The sequence below is a fragment of the Oncorhynchus gorbuscha genome, unplaced genomic scaffold, assembly GCF_021184085.1.
Source record: "Oncorhynchus gorbuscha isolate QuinsamMale2020 ecotype Even-year unplaced genomic scaffold, OgorEven_v1.0 Un_scaffold_1225, whole genome shotgun sequence".
NCBI lineage: Eukaryota > Metazoa > Chordata > Actinopteri > Salmoniformes > Salmonidae > Oncorhynchus > Oncorhynchus gorbuscha.
The window spans coordinates 132,251-154,330 of NW_025746065.1; the positions used below are offsets into that span (position 1 = coordinate 132,251).

General features: G+C 48.7%; 1 protein-coding gene across 1 annotated transcript in view; it reads left to right on the forward strand.

Moving 5' to 3' along the window:
- The window catches only part of LOC124021818 (protein asteroid homolog 1-like), a 68,913-nt gene extending 47,243 nt beyond the window's left edge, over positions 1 to 21,670 (forward strand). Inside the window, exons 2-6 of the mRNA XM_046336946.1 lie at positions 14,585 to 15,183; positions 18,398 to 18,918; positions 20,473 to 20,686; positions 20,797 to 20,971; positions 21,113 to 21,670. Coding sequence (XP_046192902.1) covers positions 14,585 to 15,183; positions 18,398 to 18,918; positions 20,473 to 20,686; positions 20,797 to 20,971; positions 21,113 to 21,251 — 1,648 coding nt within the window. The 3' untranslated portion in view covers positions 21,252 to 21,670. The remainder of the gene's footprint in view (positions 1 to 14,584; positions 15,184 to 18,397; positions 18,919 to 20,472; positions 20,687 to 20,796; positions 20,972 to 21,112) is intronic.
- The last annotated feature ends 410 nt before the right edge of the window (positions 21,671 to 22,080 follow it).

Genomic DNA, 22,080 nt, shown 5'->3' on the forward strand with positions numbered 1-22,080 from the left:
GGTCCGGCAGGGCGTAGCTTTAGGTCCAGCAGGGTGTAACTTTAGGTCCAGTAGGTTGTAACTTTAGGTCCAGCAGGGCGTAGCTTTAGGTCCAGCAAGGTGTAGCTTTAGGTCCATCAGGGTGTAGCTTTAGGTCCAGTAGGTTGTAACTTTAGGTCCAGCAGGGTGTAGCTTTAGGTCCATCAGGGTGTAGCTTTAGGTCCAGTAGGTTGTAGCTTTAGGTCCAGCAGGGTGTAGCTTTAGGTCCAGCAGGGTGTAACTTTAGGTCCAGCAGGGCGTAGCTTTAGGTCCAGCAGGGCGTAGCTTTAGGTCCAGCAGGGCGTAGCTTTAGGTCCAGCAGGGCGTAGCTTTAGGTCCAGCAGGGCGTAGCTTTAGGTCCAGCAGGGCATAACTTTAGGTCCAGCAGGGCGTAGCTTTAGGTCCAGCAGGGCGTAGCTTTAGGTGCAGCTTGCCTACTACCTGCCTGCAGCTTGCCTATGAACAGTCCGATGACTGAAACTCTTCACTTGAAAATACATCATACTGCATCAATCATCATTTTTGGTCATCTTCATCAAGGGTGTTGGAGTTGACTATAGACTATACAGTATGTCAAGGGTGTCATTGATGTTGGAGTTGACTATAGACTATACAGTATGTCAAGGGTGTCATCGATGTTGGAGTTGACTATAGACTATACAGTATGTCAAGGGTGTCATCGATGTTGGAGTTGACTATAGACTATACAGTATGTCAAGGGTGTCATCGATGTTGGAGTTGACTATAGACAAAACAGTATGTCAAGGGTGTCATCGATGTTGGAGTTGACTATAGACTATACAGTATGTCAAGGGTGTCATCGATGTTGGAGTTGACTATAGACTATACAGTATGTCAAGGGTGTCATCGATGTTGGAGTTGACTATAGACTATACAGTATGTCAAGGGTGTCATCGATGTTGGAGTTGACTATAGACAAAACAGTATGTCAAGGGTGTCATCGATGTTGGAGTTGACTATAGACTATACAGTATGTCAAGGGTGTCATCGATGTTGGAGTTGACTATAGACTATACAGTATGTCAAGGGTGTCATCGATGTTGGAGTTGACTATAGACTATACAGTATGTCAAGGGTGTCATCGATGTTGGAGTTGACTATAGACTATACAGTATGTCAAGGGTGTCATCGATGTTGGAGTTGACTATAGACTATACAGTATGTCAAGGGTGTCATCGATGTTGGAGTTGACTATAGACTATACAGTATGTCAAGGGTGTCATCGATGTTGGAGTTGACTAAAGACTATACAGTATGTCAAGGGTGTCATCGATGTTGGAGTTGACTATAGACTATACAGTATGTCAAGGGTGTCAACACTGTTGGAGTTGACTATAGACTATACAGTATGTCAAGGGTGTCAATGTTGTTGGAGTTGACCATAGACTATACAGTATGTCAAGGGTGTCATCGATGTTGGAGTTGACTATAGACTATACAGTATGTCAAGGGTGTCATCGATGTTGGAGTTGACTAAAGACTATACAGTATGTCAAGGGTGTCAACACTGTTGGAGTTGACTATAGACTATACAGTATGTCAAGGGTGTCAATGTTGTTGGAGTTGACCATAGACTATACAGTATGTCAATCTTCAATCCAATAATAAACTGGGCATTAGCCCTTTGACCTCTTACTCCATGTCATCTAGTGTTTTAACTGACACATTACCATGGTAGCCCAAACCACCACCATGGTAGGCCACAATCCCACCACCATGGTAGGCCACAACCCCACCTCCACCACCATGGTAGGCCACAACCCCACCATGGTAGCCCAAACCACCACCATCATGGTAGGCCAAACCACCACCATCATGGTAGGCCACAACCCCACCACCAACACCATGGTAGCCCACACCACCACCATGGTAGGCCACAACCACACCACCACCACCATGGTAGGCCACAACCCCACCACCACCACCACCATAGTAGGCCACAACCCCACCACCACCCCCATGGTAGCCCACACCACCACCACAACCACCATGGTAGCCCACACCACCATCACCACCACCATGGTAGCCCACAACCCCACCACCACCACCATGGTAGCCAACACAAACATCACCACCACCATGGTAGCCCACACCACCACCACCACCATGGTAGCCCACACCACCACCACCACCATGGCAGCCCACACCACCACCACCACCATGGTAGCCCACACCACCATCACCACGCCCATGGTAGCCCACACCATCACCACCATGGTAGCCCACACCACCATCACCACCACCATGGTAGCCCACACCACCACCACCACCATGGTAGCCCACACCACCACCACCACCATGGTAGCCCACACCACCACCACCACCATGGTAGCCCACACCACCACCACCACCATGGCAGCCCACACCACCACCACCACCATGGTAGCCCACACCACCATCACCACGCCCATGGTAGCCCACACCACCACCACCATGGTAGCCAACACAAACATCACCACCACCATGGTAGCCCACACCACCACCACCACCATGGTAGCCCACACCACCACCGCCACCATGGTAGCCCACACCACCACCACCACCATGGTAGCCCACACCACCACCACCACCATGGTAGCCCACACCACCACCACGCCCATGGTAGCCCACACCACCACCACGCCCATGGTAGCCCACACCACCACCACCCCCATGGTAGCCCACACCACCACCACCCCCATGGTAGCCCACACCACCATCACCACCCCCATGGTAGCCCACACAACCACCACCCCCATGGTAGCCCACACCACCATTACCACCACCATGGTAGCCAACACAAACATCACCACCCCCATGGTAGCCCACACCACCACCACGCCCATGGTAGCCCACACCACCACCACCCCCATGGTAGCCCACACCACCATCACAACCCCCATGGTAGCCCACACCACCACCACGCCCATGGTAGCCCACACCACCACCATCATGGTAGGCCAAACCACCACCATCATGGTAGGCCAAACCACCACCATCATGGTAGGCCACAACCCCACCACCAACACCATGGTAGCCCACACCACCACCATGGTAGGCCACAACCACACCACCACCACCATGGTAGGCCACAACCCCACCACCACCACCACCATAGTAGGCCACAACCCAACCACCACCACCACCATAGTAGGCCACAACCCCACCACCACCACCATGGTAGGCCACAACCCCACCACCACCCCCATGGTAGCCCACACCACCACCACAACCACCATGGTAGCCCACACCACCATCACCACCACCATGGTAGCCCACAACCCCACCATCACCACCATGGTAGCCAACACAAACATCACCACCACCATGGTAGCCCACACCACCACCACCACCATGGTAGCCCACACCACCACCACCACCATGGCAGCCCACACCACCACCACCATGGTAGCCCACACCACCATCACCACGCCCATGGTAGCCCACACCACCACCACCATGGTAGCCCACACCACCATCACCACCCCCATGGTAGCCCACACCACCACCACCCCCATGGTAGCCCACACCACCACCACCACCACCATGGTAGCCAACACAAACATCACCACCACCATGGTAGCCCACACCACCACCACCACCATGGTAGCCCACACCACCACCACCACCATGGTAGCCCACACCACCACCACCACCATGGTAGCCCACACCACCACCACCACCATGGTAGCCCACACCACCACCACACCCATGGTAGCCCACACCACCACCACGCCCATGGTAGCCCACACCACCACCACCCCCATGGTAGCCCACACCACCATCACCACCCCCATGGTAGCCCACACAACCACCACCCCCATGGTAGCCCACACCACCATCACCACCACCATGGTAGCCAACACAAACATCACCATCCCCATGGTAGCCCACACCACCACCACGCCCATGGTAGCCCACACCACCACCACCCCATGATAGCCCACACCACCATCACAACCCCCATGGTAGCCCACACCACCACCACGCCCATGGTAGCCCACACCACCACCGCCCCCATGGTAGCCCACACCACCATCACCACCCCCATGGTAGCCCACACCACCACCACCCCCATGGTAGCCCACACCACCATCACCACCACCATGGTAGCCAACACAAACATCACCACCCCCATGGTAGCCCACACCACCACCACGCCCATGGTAGCCCACACCACCACCACCCCCATGGTAGCCCACACCACCATCACAACCCCCATGGTAGCCCACACCACCACCCCCATGGTAGCCCACACCACCACCACGCCCATGGTAGCCCACACCACCACCGCCCCCATGGTAGCCCACACCACCATCACCACCCCCATGGTAGCCCACACCACCACCACCCCCATGGTAGCCCACACTACCATCACCACCACCATGGTAGCCAACACCACCATCACCACCACCACCACTGTAGCCCATAACACCCCCATCATGGTAGCCCACAACTCCACCACCATGGTAGCCCACACCACCATCACCACCACCACCATGGTAGCCCATTCTAACTTATTCTAACTTCCGCAACGCATATAAGGCCCTGCCCCGCCCTCCTTTCGGAAAAGCTGACCACGACTCCATTTTGTTGATCCCTGCCTACAGACAGAAACTAAAACAAGAAGCTCCCACGCTGAGGTCTGTTCAACGCTGGTCCGACCAGGCTGATTCCACACTCCAAGACTGCTTCCATCACGTGGACTGGGATATGTTTCGTATCGCGTCAGACAACAACATTGACGAATACGCTGATTCGGTGTGCGAGTTCATTAGAACGTGCATTGAAGATGTCGTTCCCATAGCAACGATTAAAACATTCCCAAACCAGAAACCGTGGATTGGCATTTAACACCATAGTACCCTCCAAGCTCGTTATCAAGCTCGAGACCCTGGGTCTCGACCCGCCCTGTGCAACTGGGTACTGACTTCCTGACGGGCCGCCCCCAGGTGGTGAGGGTAGGCAACAACATCTCCACCCCGCTGATCCTCAACACTGGGGCCCCACAAGGGTGCGTTCTGAAGACTCTCCTGTACTCCCTGTTCACCCACGACTGCGTGGCCATGCACGCCTCCAACTCAATCATCAAGTTTGCGGACGACACAACAGTGGTAGGCTTGATTACCAACAACGATGAGACGGCCTACAGGGAGGAGGTGAGGGCCCTCGGAGTGTGGTGTCAGGAAAATAACCTCACACTCAACGTCAACAAAACTAAGGAGATGATTGTGGACTTCATGAAACAGCAGAGGGAACACCCCCCCTATCCACATCGATGGAACAGTAGTGGAGAGGGTAGTAAGTTAAGTTCCTCGGCATACACATCACAGACAAACTGAATTGGTCCACCCACACAGACAGCATTGTGAAGAAGGCGCAGCAGAACCTCTTCAACCTCAGGAGGCTGAAGAAATTCGGCTTGTCACCAAAAGCACTCACAAACTTCTACAGATGCACAATCGAGAGCATCCTGGCGGGCTGTATCACCGCCTGGTACGGCAACTGCTCCGCCCACAACCGTAAGGCTCTCCAAAGGGTAGTGAGGTCTGCACAACGCATCACTGGGGGCAAACTACCTGCCCTCCAGGACACCTAAACCACCCGATGTTACAGGAAGGCCATAAAGATCATCAAGGACAACAACCACCTGAGCCACTGCCTGTTCACCCCGCTATCATCCAGAAGGCGAGGTCAGTACAGGTGCATCAAAGCTGGGACCGAGAGATTGAAAAACAGCTTCTATCTCAAGGCCATCAGACTGTTAAACAGCAATCACTAACATTGAGTGGCTGCTGCCAACACACTGACTCAACTCCAGCCACTTTAATAATGGGAATTGATGGGAAATGATGTAAAATATATCACTAGCCACTATAAAAAAATGCTACCTAATATAATGTTTACATACCCTACATTATTCATCTCATATGTATACGAATATACTGTACTCTATATCATCTACTACATCTTTATGTAATACATGTATCACTAGCCACTTTAACTGTGCCACTTTGTTTACATACTCATCTCATATGTATATACTGTACTCGATACCATCTACTATATCTTGCCTATGCTGCTCTGTACCATCACTCATTCATATATATTTATGTACATATTCCTTATCCCCTTACACTGTGTATAAGACAGTAGTTTTGGAATTGTTAGTTAGATTACTTGTTGGTTATTACTGCATTGTCGGAACGAGAAGCACAAGCATTTCGCTACACTCGCATTAACATCTGCTAACCATGTGTATGTGACAAATTTGATTTGATTTGATTTGACAACACCATCAGCAACCTAAACTAAATACAGGCCTTTGCCAACCAACCCAATCAGTTTATAGAAATAGTGTGCAGCAGTTTATCAGTTATGGAAGTTCTATTTCCATATAAGATGGAACAGAAACTATACAAGGTAAGTCAGTTACCTGACAGTGTCAAAGTGATCATGTGATGACCAGTGTTTGCATAATACATTCCTCTTCCAGGGCGTTTGCCTGTTAGGTTTTCGGAAAGAGAAACTTAACCAAAGAGAAACCCATCCATTGTAATGATGATGTAGATAGTCATGTGACTGAAACTCTTCAGTCCATGTCCACATGTATTTAAAAAATGGTGTATATTTTATTAAAGTTTTACAGAATGTACATCAAGGATTTGACCAGACCACACCCACCACCATGGTAGCCCACACCACCACGGTAGCCCACACCACCACCACGGTAGCCCACACCACCACCACCACGGTAGCCCACATCACCACCATGGTAGCCCACACCAACACCATGGTAGCCCACATCACCACCACCACGGTAGCCCACACCACCACCATCATGGTAGCCCACACCACCACCACCATGGTAGCCCACACCACCACCACCATGGTAGTCCACACCACACCACCCTGGCAGCCCACACCACCACCATCACCATGGTAGCCCACACCACCACCACCACCACAGTCATCCACACCATCACCACCACCATGGTAGCCCACACCACCTCCACCACCATGGTTGCCCACACCACCTCCACCATGGTAGCCCACACCACTACCACAGTAGCCCACACCACCACCACCACGGAATATCCCACACCACCACCACCACGGTAGTTCACACCACCACCACGGTAGCCCACACCACAACCATCATGGTAGCCCAAACCACCACCACCACCATGGTAGCCCACACCACCACCACCACCATGGCAGCCCACACCACCACCACCACCATGGTAGCCCACACCACCATCACCACGCCCATGGTAGCCCACACCACCACCACCATGGTAGCCCACACCACCATCACCACCACCATGGTAGCCCACACCACCACCACCACCATGGTAGCCCACACCACCACCACCACCATGGTAGCCCACACCACCACCACCACCATGGCAGCCCACACCACCACCACCACCATGGTAGCCCACACCACCATCACCACGCCCATGGTAGCCCACACCACCACCACCATGGTAGCCAACACAAACATCACCACCACCATGGTAGCCCACACCACCACCACCACCATGGTAGCCCACACCACCACCGCCACCATGGTAGCCCACACCACCACCACCACCATGGTAGCCCACACCACCACCACCACCATGGTAGCCCACACCACCACCACGCCCATGGTAGCCCACACCACCACCACGCCCATGGTAGCCCACACCACCACCACCCCCATGGTAGCCCACACCACCACCACCCCCATGGTAGCCCACACCACCATCACCACCCCCATGGTAGCCCACACAACCACCACCCCCATGGTAGCCCACACCACCATTACCACCACCATGGTAGCCAACACAAACATCACCACCCCCATGGTAGCCCACACCACCACCACGCCCATGGTAGCCCACACCACCACCACCCCCATGGTAGCCCACACCACCATCACAACCCCCATGGTAGCCCACACCACCACCACGCCCATGGTAGCCCACACCACCACCATCATGGTAGGCCAAACCACCACCATCATGGTAGGCCAAACCACCACCATCATGGTAGGCCACAACCCCACCACCAACACCATGGTAGCCCACACCACCACCATGGTAGGCCACAACCACACCACCACCACCATGGTAGGCCACAACCCCACCACCACCACCACCATAGTAGGCCACAACCCCACCACCACCACCACCATAGTAGGCCACAACCCCACCACCACCACCATGGTAGGCCACAACCCCACCACCACCCCCATGGTAGCCCACACCACCACCACAACCACCATGGTAGCCCACACCACCATCACCACCACCATGGTAGCCCACAACCCCACCATCACCACCATGGTAGCCAACACAAACATCACCACCACCATGGTAGCCCACACCACCACCACCACCATGGTAGCCCACACCACCACCACCACCATGGCAGCCCACACCACCACCACCATGGTAGCCCACACCACCATCACCACGCCCATGGTAGCCCACACCACCACCACCATGGTAGCCCACACCACCATCACCACCCCCATGGTAGCCCACACCACCACCACCCCCATGGTAGCCCACACCACCACCACCACCACCATGGTAGCCAACACAAACATCACCACCACCATGGTAGCCCACACCACCACCACCACCATGGTAGCCCACACCACCACCACCACCATGGTAGCCCACACCACCACCACCACCATGGTAGCCCACACCACCACCACCACCATGGTAGCCCACACCACCACCACACCCATGGTAGCCCACACCACCACCACGCCCATGGTAGCCCACACCACCACCACCCCCATGGTAGCCCACACCACCATCACCACCCCCATGGTAGCCCACACAACCACCACCCCCATGGTAGCCCACACCACCATCACCACCACCATGGTAGCCAACACAAACATCACCATCCCCATGGTAGCCCACACCACCACCACGCCCATGGTAGCCCACACCACCACCACCCCATGATAGCCCACACCACCATCACAACCCCCATGGTAGCCCACACCACCACCACGCCCATGGTAGCCCACACCACCACCGCCCCCATGGTAGCCCACACCACCATCACCACCCCCATGGTAGCCCACACCACCACCACCCCCATGGTAGCCCACACCACCATCACCACCACCATGGTAGCCAACACAAACATCACCACCCCCATGGTAGCCCACACCACCACCACGCCCATGGTAGCCCACACCACCACCACCCCCATGGTAGCCCACACCACCATCACAACCCCCATGGTAGCCCACACCACCACCCCCATGGTAGCCCACACCACCACCACGCCCATGGTAGCCCACACCACCACCGCCCCCATGGTAGCCCACACCACCATCACCACCCCCATGGTAGCCCACACCACCACCACCCCCATGGTAGCCCACACTACCATCACCACCACCATGGTAGCCAACACCACCATCACCACCACCACCACTGTAGCCCATAACACCCCCATCATGGTAGCCCACAACTCCACCACCATGGTAGCCCACACCACCATCACCACCACCACCATGGTAGCCCATTCTAACTTATTCTAACTTCCGCAACGCATATAAGGCCCTGCCCCGCCCTCCTTTCGGAAAAGCTGACCACGACTCCATTTTGTTGATCCCTGCCTACAGACAGAAACTAAAACAAGAAGCTCCCACGCTGAGGTCTGTTCAACGCTGGTCCGACCAAGCTGATTCCACACTCCAAGACTGCTTCCATCACGTGGACTGGGATATGTTTCGTATCGCGTCAGACAACAACATTGACGAATACGCTGATTCGGTGTGCGAGTTCATTAGAACGTGCATTGAAGATGTCGTTCCCATAGCAACGATTAAAACATTCCCAAACCAGAAACCGTGGATTGGCATTTAACACCATAGTACCCTCCAAGCTCGTTATCAAGCTCGAGACCCTGGGTCTCGACCCCGCCCTGTGCAACTGGGTACTGGACTTCCTGACGGGCCGCCCCCAGGTGGTGAGGGTAGGCAACAACATCTCCACCCCGCTGATCCTCAACACTGGGGCCCCACAAGGGTGCGTTCTGAAGACTCTCCTGTACTCCCTGTTCACCCACGACTGCGTGGCCATGCACGCCTCCAACTCAATCATCAAGTTTGCGGACGACACAACAGTGGTAGGCTTGATTACCAACAACGATGAGACGGCCTACAGGGAGGAGGTGAGGGCCCTCGGAGTGTGGTGTCAGGAAAATAACCTCACACTCAACGTCAACAAAACTAAGGAGATGATTGTGGACTTCATGAAACAGCAGAGGGAACACCCCCCCTATCCACATCGATGGAACAGTAGTGGAGAGGGTAGTAAGTTAAGTTCCTCGGCATACACATCACAGACAAACTGAATTGGTCCACCCACTCAGACAGCATTGTGAAGAAGGCGCAGCAGAACCTCTTCAACCTCAGGAGGCTGAAGAAATTCGGCTTGTCACCAAAAGCACTCACAAACTTCTACAGATGCACAATCGAGAGCATCCTGGCGGGCTGTATCACCGCCTGGTACGGCAACTGCTCCGCCCACAACCGTAAGGCTCTCCAAAGGGTAGTGAGGTCTGCACAACGCATCACTGGGGGCAAACTACCTGCCCTCCAGGACACCTAAACCACCCGATGTTACAGGAAGGCCATAAAGATCATCAAGGACAACAACCACCTGAGCCACTGCCTGTTCACCCCGCTATCATCCAGAAGGCGAGGTCAGTACAGGTGCATCAAAGCTGGGACCGAGAGATTGAAAAACAGCTTCTATCTCAAGGCCATCAGACTGTTAAACAGCAATCACTAACATTGAGTGGCTGCTGCCAACACACTGACTCAACTCCAGCCACTTTAATAATGGGAATTGATGGGAAATGATGTAAAATATATCACTAGCCACTATAAAAAAATGCTACCTAATATAATGTTTACATACCCTACATTATTCATCTCATATGTATACGAATATACTGTACTCTATATCATCTACTACATCTTTATGTAATACATGTATCACTAGCCACTTTAACTGTGCCACTTTGTTTACATACTCATCTCATATGTATATACTGTACTCGATACCATCTACTATATCTTGCCTATGCTGCTCTGTACCATCACTCATTCATATATATTTATGTACATATTCCTTATCCCCTTACACTGTGTATAAGACAGTAGTTTTGGAATTGTTAGTTAGATTACTTGTTGGTTATTACTGCATTGTCGGAACGAGAAGCACAAGCATTTCGCTACACTCGCATTAACATCTGCTAACCATGTGTATGTGACAAATTTGATTTGATTTGATTTGACAACACCATCAGCAACCTAAACTAAATACAGGCCTTTGCCAACCAACCCAATCAGTTTATAGAAATAGTGTGCAGCAGTTTATCAGTTATGGAAGTTCTATTTCCATATAAGATGGAACAGAAACTATACAAGGTAAGTCAGTTACCTGACAGTGTCAAAGTGATCATGTGATGACCAGTGTTTGCATAATACATTCCTCTTCCAGGGCGTTTGCCTGTTAGGTTTTCGGAAAGAGAAACTTAACCAAAGAGAAACCCATCCATTGTAATGATGATGTAGATAGTCATGTGACTGAAACTCTTCAGTCCATGTCCACATGTATTTAAAAAATGGTGTATATTTTATTAAAGTTTTACAGAATGTACATCAAGGATTTGACCAGACCACACCCACCACCATGGTAGCCCACACCACCACGGTAGCCCACACCACCACCACGGTAGCCCACACCACCACCACCACGGTAGCCCACATCACCACCATGGTAGCCCACACCAACACCATGGTAGCCCACATCACCACCACCACGGTAGCCCACACCACCACCATCATGGTAGCCCACACCACCACCACCATGGTAGCCCACACCACCACCACCATGGTAGTCCACACCACACCACCCTGGCAGCCCACACCACCACCATCACCATGGTAGCCCACACCACCACCACCACCACAGTCATCCACACCATCACCACCACCATGGTAGCCCACACCACCTCCACCACCATGGTTGCCCACACCACCTCCACCATGGTAGCCCACACCACTACCACAGTAGCCCACACCACCACCACCACGGAATATCCCACACCACCACCACCACGGTAGTTCACACCACCACCACGGTAGCCCACACCACAACCATCATGGTAGCCCAAACCACCACCACGGTAGCCCACACCACCTCCACCAACATGGTAGCCCACACCTCCACCACCATGGTAGCCCACACCTCCACCACCATGGTAGCCCACACCACCACCACCATGGTAGCCCACACCTCCACCACCATGGTAGCCCACACCACAACCACCACCACGGTAGCCCACACCACCACCACCACGGTAGCCCACACAACCACCATCATGGTAGCCCACACCACCACCACCATGGTAGCCCACACCACCACCACTACCATGGTAGCCCACACCACCACCACCACCATGGCAGCACACCACCACCACCACCACCACCACCATGGTAGCCCACACCACCACCACCACCATGGTAGCCCACACCACCTCCACCAACATGGTAGCCCACACCACCATCACCACGGTAGCCCACACCACCACCACCACGGTAGCCCACACCACCACCACCACCATGGTAGCCCACACCACAACCACCACCACGGTAGCCCACACCACCACCACCACGGTAGCCAACACAAACACCACCACCACCACGGTAGCCCACACGACCACCACCATGGTAGCCCACACCACCACCACCATGGTAGCCCACACCACCACCACTACCATGGTAGCCCACACCACCACCACTACCATGGTAGCCCACACCACCACCACCACCACCACCACCACTCCCATGGTAGCCCATACCACCACCACCACCATGGCAGCACACCACCACCACCACCACCACCACCATGGTAGCCCACACCACCACCACCACCACCATGGTAGCCCACACCACCTCCACCAACATGGTAGCCCACACCAACCACCACCACGGTAGCCCACACCACCACCACCACGGTAGCCCACACCACCACCACGGTAGCCCACACCACCACCACCATGGTAGACCCCACCACCACCACGGTAGCCCACACCACAACCACCACGGTAGCCCACACCTCCACCACCACGGTAGCCCACACCACCACCACGGTAGCCCACACCACCACCACGGTAGCCCACACCTCCACCACCATGGTAGCCCACACCACAACCACCACCACGGTAGCCCAAACCACCACCACCACGGTAGCCCACACCTCCACCACCATGGTAGCCCACACCACCACCACCACGGTAGCCCACACAACCACCACCACGGTAGCCCACACCACCACCACCATGGTAGCCCACACCACCACCACTACCATGGTAGCCCACACCACCACCACTACCATGGTAGCCCACACCACCACCACCACCACCACCACCACCATGGTAGCCCACACCACCACCACTACCATGGTAGCCCACACCACCACCACTACCATGGTAGCCCACACCACCACCACCACCACCACCACCATGGTAGCCCACACCACCACCACCAGTATGGTAGCCCACACCACCACCACCAGCATGGTAGCCCACACCACCACCACCATCTAAACTAAATACAGGCCTTTGTCAACCAACCCCCACATGTTTTAAAATAGTGTGTAGCAGTTTATCAGTTGTGGAGGTTTCATTCACAAATTAGATGCAACAGAAAACTAGACAAGGTAAGTCAGTTACCTGACAGTGTCTAAGTGATCATGTGTGATGAGCACCTTTTGCATAATATATTCCTCTTCCAGGGCGTTTGCCTGTTAGGTTTTCGGAAAGAGAAACTTAACCAAAGAGAAACCCATCCATTGTAATGATGATGTAGATAGTCATGTGACTGAAACTCTTCAGTCCATGTCCACATGTATTTAAAAAATGGTGTATATTTTATTAAAGTTTTACAGAATGTACATCAAGGATTTGACCAGACCACACCCACCACCATGGTAGCCCACACCACCACCATGGTAGCCCACACCACCACCACGGTAGCCCACATCACCACCATGGTAGCCCACACCACCACCATGGTAGCCCACACCACCACCACCACGGTAGCCCACACCACCACCACCATGGTAGTCCACACCACCACCACCATGGTAGTCCACACCACCACCATGGTAGCCCACACCACCACCACCATGGTAATCCACACCACCACCATCATATTGGATTTCCCATAAACTAGTCTAGACCTGCTCAGCAAGTGACCATAGAGAGATTAGGGAGATGACGTATTGAAAGGGAAACTTAACGAAATGTAAGTCCTTCCATTGTGACGATGCTATAAATAGTCCTGTGACCTTCCATTGTGACTCTTCACTTAGAGAGACATCATATCCTAGAAGAAGCTCATCATGGGTATCAAGGGTTTGGCCAACTTCATAGATCAGTGTGGAACACTTTTAAAAGATTGTCATTTCAGAAACAGCAAGGTGGTCATAGATGGTAGTAATATATTCCACTTTCTTTATTTTAACTCAAGTGTGGATCAGCAGCATGGAGGGGATTATGAGGACCAGGTTTGCAAGTTCTTCAAGGCGCTGAGAGATTGTGGCATTGAACCTTATGTGATTATAGACGGAGGCTCCGACCCCACCGACAAAAAGTTTGAAACTCTCAGAAAACGAGCTGAATCAAAGATCAACACAGCCAACATGTTGTCCAAGGGGCTTCGAGGGGCCATGTTAATACCAACCCTTGCCAGACAAGTCTTTAAAGAGGTCCTTTCCAGCTTAGGGGTCCCGTTCGCACAGGCCCTTTCTGAGGCAGACCAAGAAATAGCCTCACTGGCTCAAAAGTGGAACTGTCCGGTCCTGTCCAATGACAATGACTTTTATATTTTTGACATCCAAGCTGGATTTCTGCTCCTGTCCCATTTTCAGTGGCAGAACGCGTCAGTGCAAAATGACATCCCCTGCAAGCTGTACACCACAACAAGCTTCTGCAGACACTTCAACATCAACACACAGCTTCTCCCAGTCTTCGCTGCCATCGCAGGAAACGACTATGTCAACTTGTATAATATGGGCTTTCCCATCAGGTGGAAAGACAACTCGCCAATGGAACCCAATCGAAATCCAAGTAAGTTTGAACATATTACGAGTATACAGAAGTAAACATAACTACTACAGATGCATTTGGGGCGGCAGGTCTACGTGTTGTGCCAACAGGGTTAACCCACTTGGTGGGAATTGTTAGGTGGCTCAAGGATCGCTACAATAATATTGTAGCTGTCGTCAAGGCAAATGTTGGCTATTTGAAGAATCTCAAATATCTCGAATTCCCGAGCTGACATGGTAAAAATCTGTCGTTCTGCCCCTGAACAGTTAACCCCATATTTTGATTTGTTTAACCCTTGTTTGGTTACTGATTCCATACGTGTCATTTCATAGTTTTGATGTCTTCACTATTATTCTACAATGTAGAACATTGTAAAAATAAGGAAAAACACTTGAGTGAGTAGGTGTTGTAAAACATTTGACTGGTTGTGTATATCTGAAATCAGAAGACAGACCACTGACTTTCATTCTGTTTATCTGAGACAACTGGTCAAATGCAGCAGCTCACAACATAGTGGACTTTACCATATGAAATACCATACAGTTACAGTATCTTTACTTTCATTTTGTAAACAAATACTACAAATACTACAAGCAAAGAAACAGAATGAAGTGCTTCCACCAGATAAGTGTTTCTTCAGAGATTAAAATAGTAATTGGGGAAGAGTTGTGACAAAAAAACTATGCAATACATTAATTAGTCTCTCTCTCTCTCTCTCTCTCTCTCTCTCTCTCTCTCTCTCTCTCTCTCTCTCTCTCTCTCTCTCTCTCTCTCTCTCTCTCTCTGTCTCTGTCTCTGTCTCTCTCAATTTCAATTCAATTTCAATTCAAGGGCTTTATTGGCATGGGAAACATGTGTTAACATTGCCAAAGCAAGTGAGGTAGACAACATACAAAGTGAATATATAAAGTGAAAAACAACCAAAATTAACAGTAAACATTACACATACAGATGTTTAAAAACAGTAAAGACATTACAAATGTCATATTATATATATATATATATATATATATATATATATCTCTGTCTCTCTCTGTCTCTCTCTCTCTCTCTCTCTCTCTCTCTCTCTCTCTCTCACACGCACACGCACGCGCACACGCACATACAATGTGTACAGATCCTTGATACTTGTGGCTGAAACATAATTTGCATGAATGGCATGACAAAGGGCCTTGGAATCTCGTGACGGTATCTCTGTGCATTCACATTTCCATTGATAAAATGCGATTGTGTTCATTGTCCGTAGCTTATACCTGCCCGTACCAACCAACTCAACCAGTTTGGGTTCCAGATCCGGACACCAACCAACCCAACAAGTTTTTACCAATTGTGTGCAGCAGCTTGTCTGTTACGAGGTTTCATTTCCAAGTCAGATGGAATAGAAAACGTTTTATATAATACATTCCTCCTAATGAGGGCCGATTAAGACCCAAGTTAAGCGCGTGTCAATGGAACATAATTCCCTTTTTCATGTACCATTCTCTCTTTTTGTTGTCTGACCATGAATTTAAACATGACAATGTTTCAATTTATGACAACATGATAATGTAATTTGTTGTGGAGATCAAATCATTTAAGGTGTGTCTACGGCATATTCTGACCTTGACTTAAATCAAATGTATTAGTCACATGTGCCGAATACAACATGTGTAGACCTTACAGTGAAATGCCTAGAAGGTCAGCATCCCGGAGTCGCCTCTTCACTGTTGACGTTGAGACTGGTGTTTTGAAGGGTACTATTTAATGAAGCTTCCAGTTGAGGACTTGTGAGCCTTCTGTTTCTCAAACTAGACACTCTAATGTACTTGTCCTCTTGCTCAGTTGTGCACCGGGGCCTCCCACTCCTCTTTTTATTTTGGTTAGAGACAGTTTGCGCTGTTCTGTGAAGGGAGTAGTACACAGCGTTGTACGAGATCTTCAGTTTCTTGGCAATTTCTCACATGGAATAGTCTTCATTTCTCAGAACAAGAATAGACTGACGAGTTTCTGGCCATTTTGAGCCTGTAATCGAATCCACAAATGCTGATGCTCCAGATACTCAACTAGTTTAAAGAAGGCCAAATTTATTGCTTCTTTAATCAGTACAACAGTTTTCAGCTCTTTTAACATAATGGCAAAAGGGTTTTCTAATGATCAATTAGCCTTTTAAAATGATGAACTTGGATTAACTAACACAACGTGCCATTGAAACACAGGAGTGATGGATGCTGATAATGGGCCTCTGTACGCCTATGTAGATATTCCATAACAAATCTTCCGTTTCCAACTCCAATAGTCATTTACAACATTAACAATGTCTACACTGTATTTCTGATCAATTTGATGTTATTTGTGTGGCCAAATATTGTGTTTTTCTTTCAAAAACAAGGACATTTCGAAGTGACCCAAAACTTTTGAATGGTAGTGTATATCATGATGATTTGCATAAATTAGGAGGTCATTGTTTAGCAGTCTCTGCCATGATGTGCTGCAGCAGTAGGCCTAACAGCAGAAACATTGCTAACCTAATACATTCCTCTCCTGCTAGATGCACAATTAAAGGGGAATTACAGATTTTTTAAAAACATTTGTTAGCATTTTTTTCAGACCTCTACGTTTTTCTGTTGATGTGATTTAAGCATTGACATGGACTCAGAACATCAATTTACATTGTTTTTCTCTCTGAATAATTGTAATATTGAGAGTAAAAAACAAAATTTGGAATAATTCAAAATAACATTTTATGTGGCCCCCTTAGAGTTGTTATTTGACTATTATATATTGCCAGAAAGCACATCTCTTGTATAAGGAACAGGGGAAGAGTTGCAGGGTTGAGGAGAGGAGAAGAATTTGATGATTTGAAAGCTATTAAAAAAATGAGTACTCGTGACAATCCATTTTCTTTATGTAGCTGTCATGCTAGAAAAGGTTGGAGATCCCTGCTGTACAGGCTTCCTTCTTTTCACTCTGTCAATTAGGTTAGTATTGTGGAATAACTACAATGTTGTTGATCCTCAGTTTTCTCCTATCACAGCCATTATCGTCACCATTGACCTCAAGGTGAAATCCCTGAGCGGTTTCCTTCCTCTCTGGCAACTGAGTTAGGAAGGATACCTGTATCTTTATTGTGACTGGGTGTATTGATACACCATCCGAAGTGTAATTAATAACTGGTGTAATTGATGCTCAAAGGTATATTCAATGCCTGCTTTATTTTATATATATATATATGTGTTGTTTTTTTGTGCTTGGGAAGGGGTTGTCTTTTTAAACAAGTTGCTGAAATGGCTGGCCAGTTTCCAGGAGAAGCAGGAGGCCTTGGACAATGTGCACCTCCTCATTGGTCATGGGGAAAACAACATGGATGCTGCCCTCCAGGCCCTCTCTCAGGGCATAGAAACATACCAGATTCAACCCGAATGCCTGGAGCGTTTCTTCAATGATGGCGAGGCTCCTGATCCCGGCCTTCTCCCAGACCATCTGAGTGTCCTTCCAGACTGGACCCTGCTGCCGTTGACAAAGGGGACACTTCCCCCCTACATGATATACATTCTGCAGCGGAGGCCAGTGATACAAGGTATCCAAGTGGAAGATCACAGCTTACCCAGTGGGAACATCACCTCTCGGCCCATACGGCAGGTATTCTACGGGCTGCTGCTGGGTGAAGGGGGGGAAGTGGAGGAGTATGACAGGGAAGGGAAGAACCTGACCAGGTTAAAGGTTAAAGCCATCCTGCCCAGTGCTGCCAAACAGCTGCAGCTGGCCACACTGGATAAGGTATGTCGACATGTGATATAGTATACAGTTATAAGTTATATATACATGTGATATAGTATACAGTATATATGTTATATATACATGTGATATAGTATACAGTATATGTTATATATACATGTGATATAGTATACAGTTATAAGTTATATATACATGTGATATAGTATACAGTTATAAGTTATATATACATGTGATATAGTATACAGTATATCAGGTATGTAGACATGTGATATAGTATACAGTTATAAGTTATATATACATGTGATATAGTATACAGTATATATGTTATATATACATGTGATATATTATACAGTATATCAGGTATGTAGACATGTGATATAGTATACAGTTATAAGTTATATATACATGTGATATAGTATACAGTAAATCAGGTATGTAGACATGTGATATAGTATACAGTTACAAGTTATATATACATGTGATATAGTATACAGTATATCAGGTATGTATACATGTGATATAGTATACAGTATATCAGGTATGTAGACATGTGATATAGTATACAGTTATAAGTTATATATACATGTGATATAGTATACAGTATATCAGGTATGTAGACATGTGATATAGTATACAGTTATAAGTTATATATACATGTGATATAGTATACAGTTATAAGTTATATATACATGTGATATAGTATACAGTATATCAGGTATGTATACATGTGATATAGTATACAGTATATCAGGTATGTAGACATGTGATATAGTATACAGTATATCAGGTATGTAGACATGTGATATAGTATACAGTATATCAGGTATGTAGACATGTGATATAGTATACAGTTATAAGTTATATATACATGTGATATAGTATACAGTATATCAGGTATGTAGACATGTGATATAGTATACAGTTATAAGTTATATATACATGTGATATAGTATACAGTTATAAGTTATATATACATGTGATATAGTATACAGTATATCAGGTATGTATACATGTGATATAGTATACAGTATATCAGGTATGTAGACATGTGATATAGTATACAGTATATCAGGTATGTAGACATGTGATATAGTATACAGTATATCAGGTATGTAGACATGTGATATAGTATACAGTATATCAGGTATGTAGACATGTGATATAGTATACAGTATATCAGGTATGTAGACATGTGATATTTTAAACAGTATATCAGGTATGTAGACATGGGATATAGTATACAGTATATCAGGTATGTAGACATGTGATGTAGTACACAGTATATCAGGTATGTAGACATGTGATATAGTATACAGTATATCAGGTATGTATACATGTGATATAGTATACAGTATATCAGGTATGTATACATGTGATGTAGTATACAGTATATCAGGTATGTATACATGTGATATAGTATACAGTATATCAGGTATGTAGACATGTGATATAGTATACAGTATATCAGGTATGTATACATGTGATATAGTATACAGTATATCAGGTATGTATACATGCGATATAGTATACAGTATAATATAAACATACTGCTGTTGATTCTGAAAATGATTCTCATTCTCTTGTTCTGTTTCTTAGACTCCATATTTTGAGCGTCTTGAGGTATTTTTGGAGACCGTTGGTGTGTCCCAGTCCACTTTGAATGGTGTCCCACCTCATCTGGGACTTCCTGTGGCTGTTACCTACTACTGGCTGAGGCACGCCCGTCAACGACCAGACCTTCCTCTCCTGCAGGCCCTGGTACTAGGACTTATGTTCGGAGAGCTCTGCAGACAGAGGAAGAGCCAGAGAGGTATGGACCAGAATATGAATGAAAACACACACACAGCCACACACAACTTAGCATGTATAAATAAAGTGCGTGAAGCGCAGCCAATGACTCCTCCCCTTCTTGTGTATCAGGGTTTATAGAGGAGGAACCAGTGTTGGAGAGGATGAGAGGGCTGATTCAGAGACCTGCTATGAGTCCAGACCTGGGTGTGGCCCACGTCTTTAGCCAATGGAATCGTTGCATGAGGGATGGCCTTGACCTGAACCAACTGCTGTGTCTCCCTCTACCTGAGCCTCAGTGTGCCTGGTAAGGTGTCCCTTCCTAAAACAACCCTAACCTCTAACCTCTAACCTTTAGAGTAGACCAGTGGTATTCCTTTACATTGTTTTCTAGCCCAGCAGCAACACAGCTAATTCAACCCTCTGTTGTTTTCCTATTGGAGTCTAGGCTGTACAAGGGAACTCTGGTGCACCAGCTTGTGGGCCAACTGAGAGAGGGGGTGACCCCGGATTCTCTCCTGATGGAAGACCCTTCCTCTGTGCAGCTGTACAGAGCCATGCTGGAAGCCATACTCAACTCCCAGTAAGCTGAGACCACTGGACAACCTGACGGCCCCTCTGCAGATTCTGTCGATGGAGGAAGAAGAAGATGTTGGTGATGATGATGATGGTGCTGGAGGAGGTTGTACTGAAGTCCCAATGTCCCACTGCAAGAGGAAGGAAAGATTTAACAAAGCTCTGTCAAGTTGTAAATATCGGGACCACTATATACAGACCACTATACAACTGTTGAGTTATAGATATAGGGACCACTATATAGGGACCACTATATAGGACCACTATATAGGACCACTATATAGGACCACTATATATAGGACCACTATATAGGACCACTATACAACTGTTGAGTTATAGATATAGGGACCACTATATAGGACCACTATATAGGACCACTATATAGGACCACTATATAGGACCACTATACAACTGCTGAGTTATAGATATAGGGACCACTATATAGGGACCATCATATAGGACCACTATATAGGACCACTATATAGGAACCATCATATAGGACCACTATATAGGACCACTATATAGGACCACTATATAGGACCACTATATAGGACCACTATATAGGGACCATCATATAGGGACCACTATATAGGGACGACTAGGGACCCAGTTTTCTGTGACATTTTATTGACAGAGGGCCTGGGTAGGAAGGCCCCACTTGCACACACACACACACACACACACACACACACACACACACACACACACACACACACACACACACACACACACACACACACACACACGAAGTAGTTTCACTTTCATTCACACACAGAGCATAAAGAAGAGTGAACATCGATAAGAGAATTTACATTTAGTTTAGTTAAAGGGCGCTGGAGG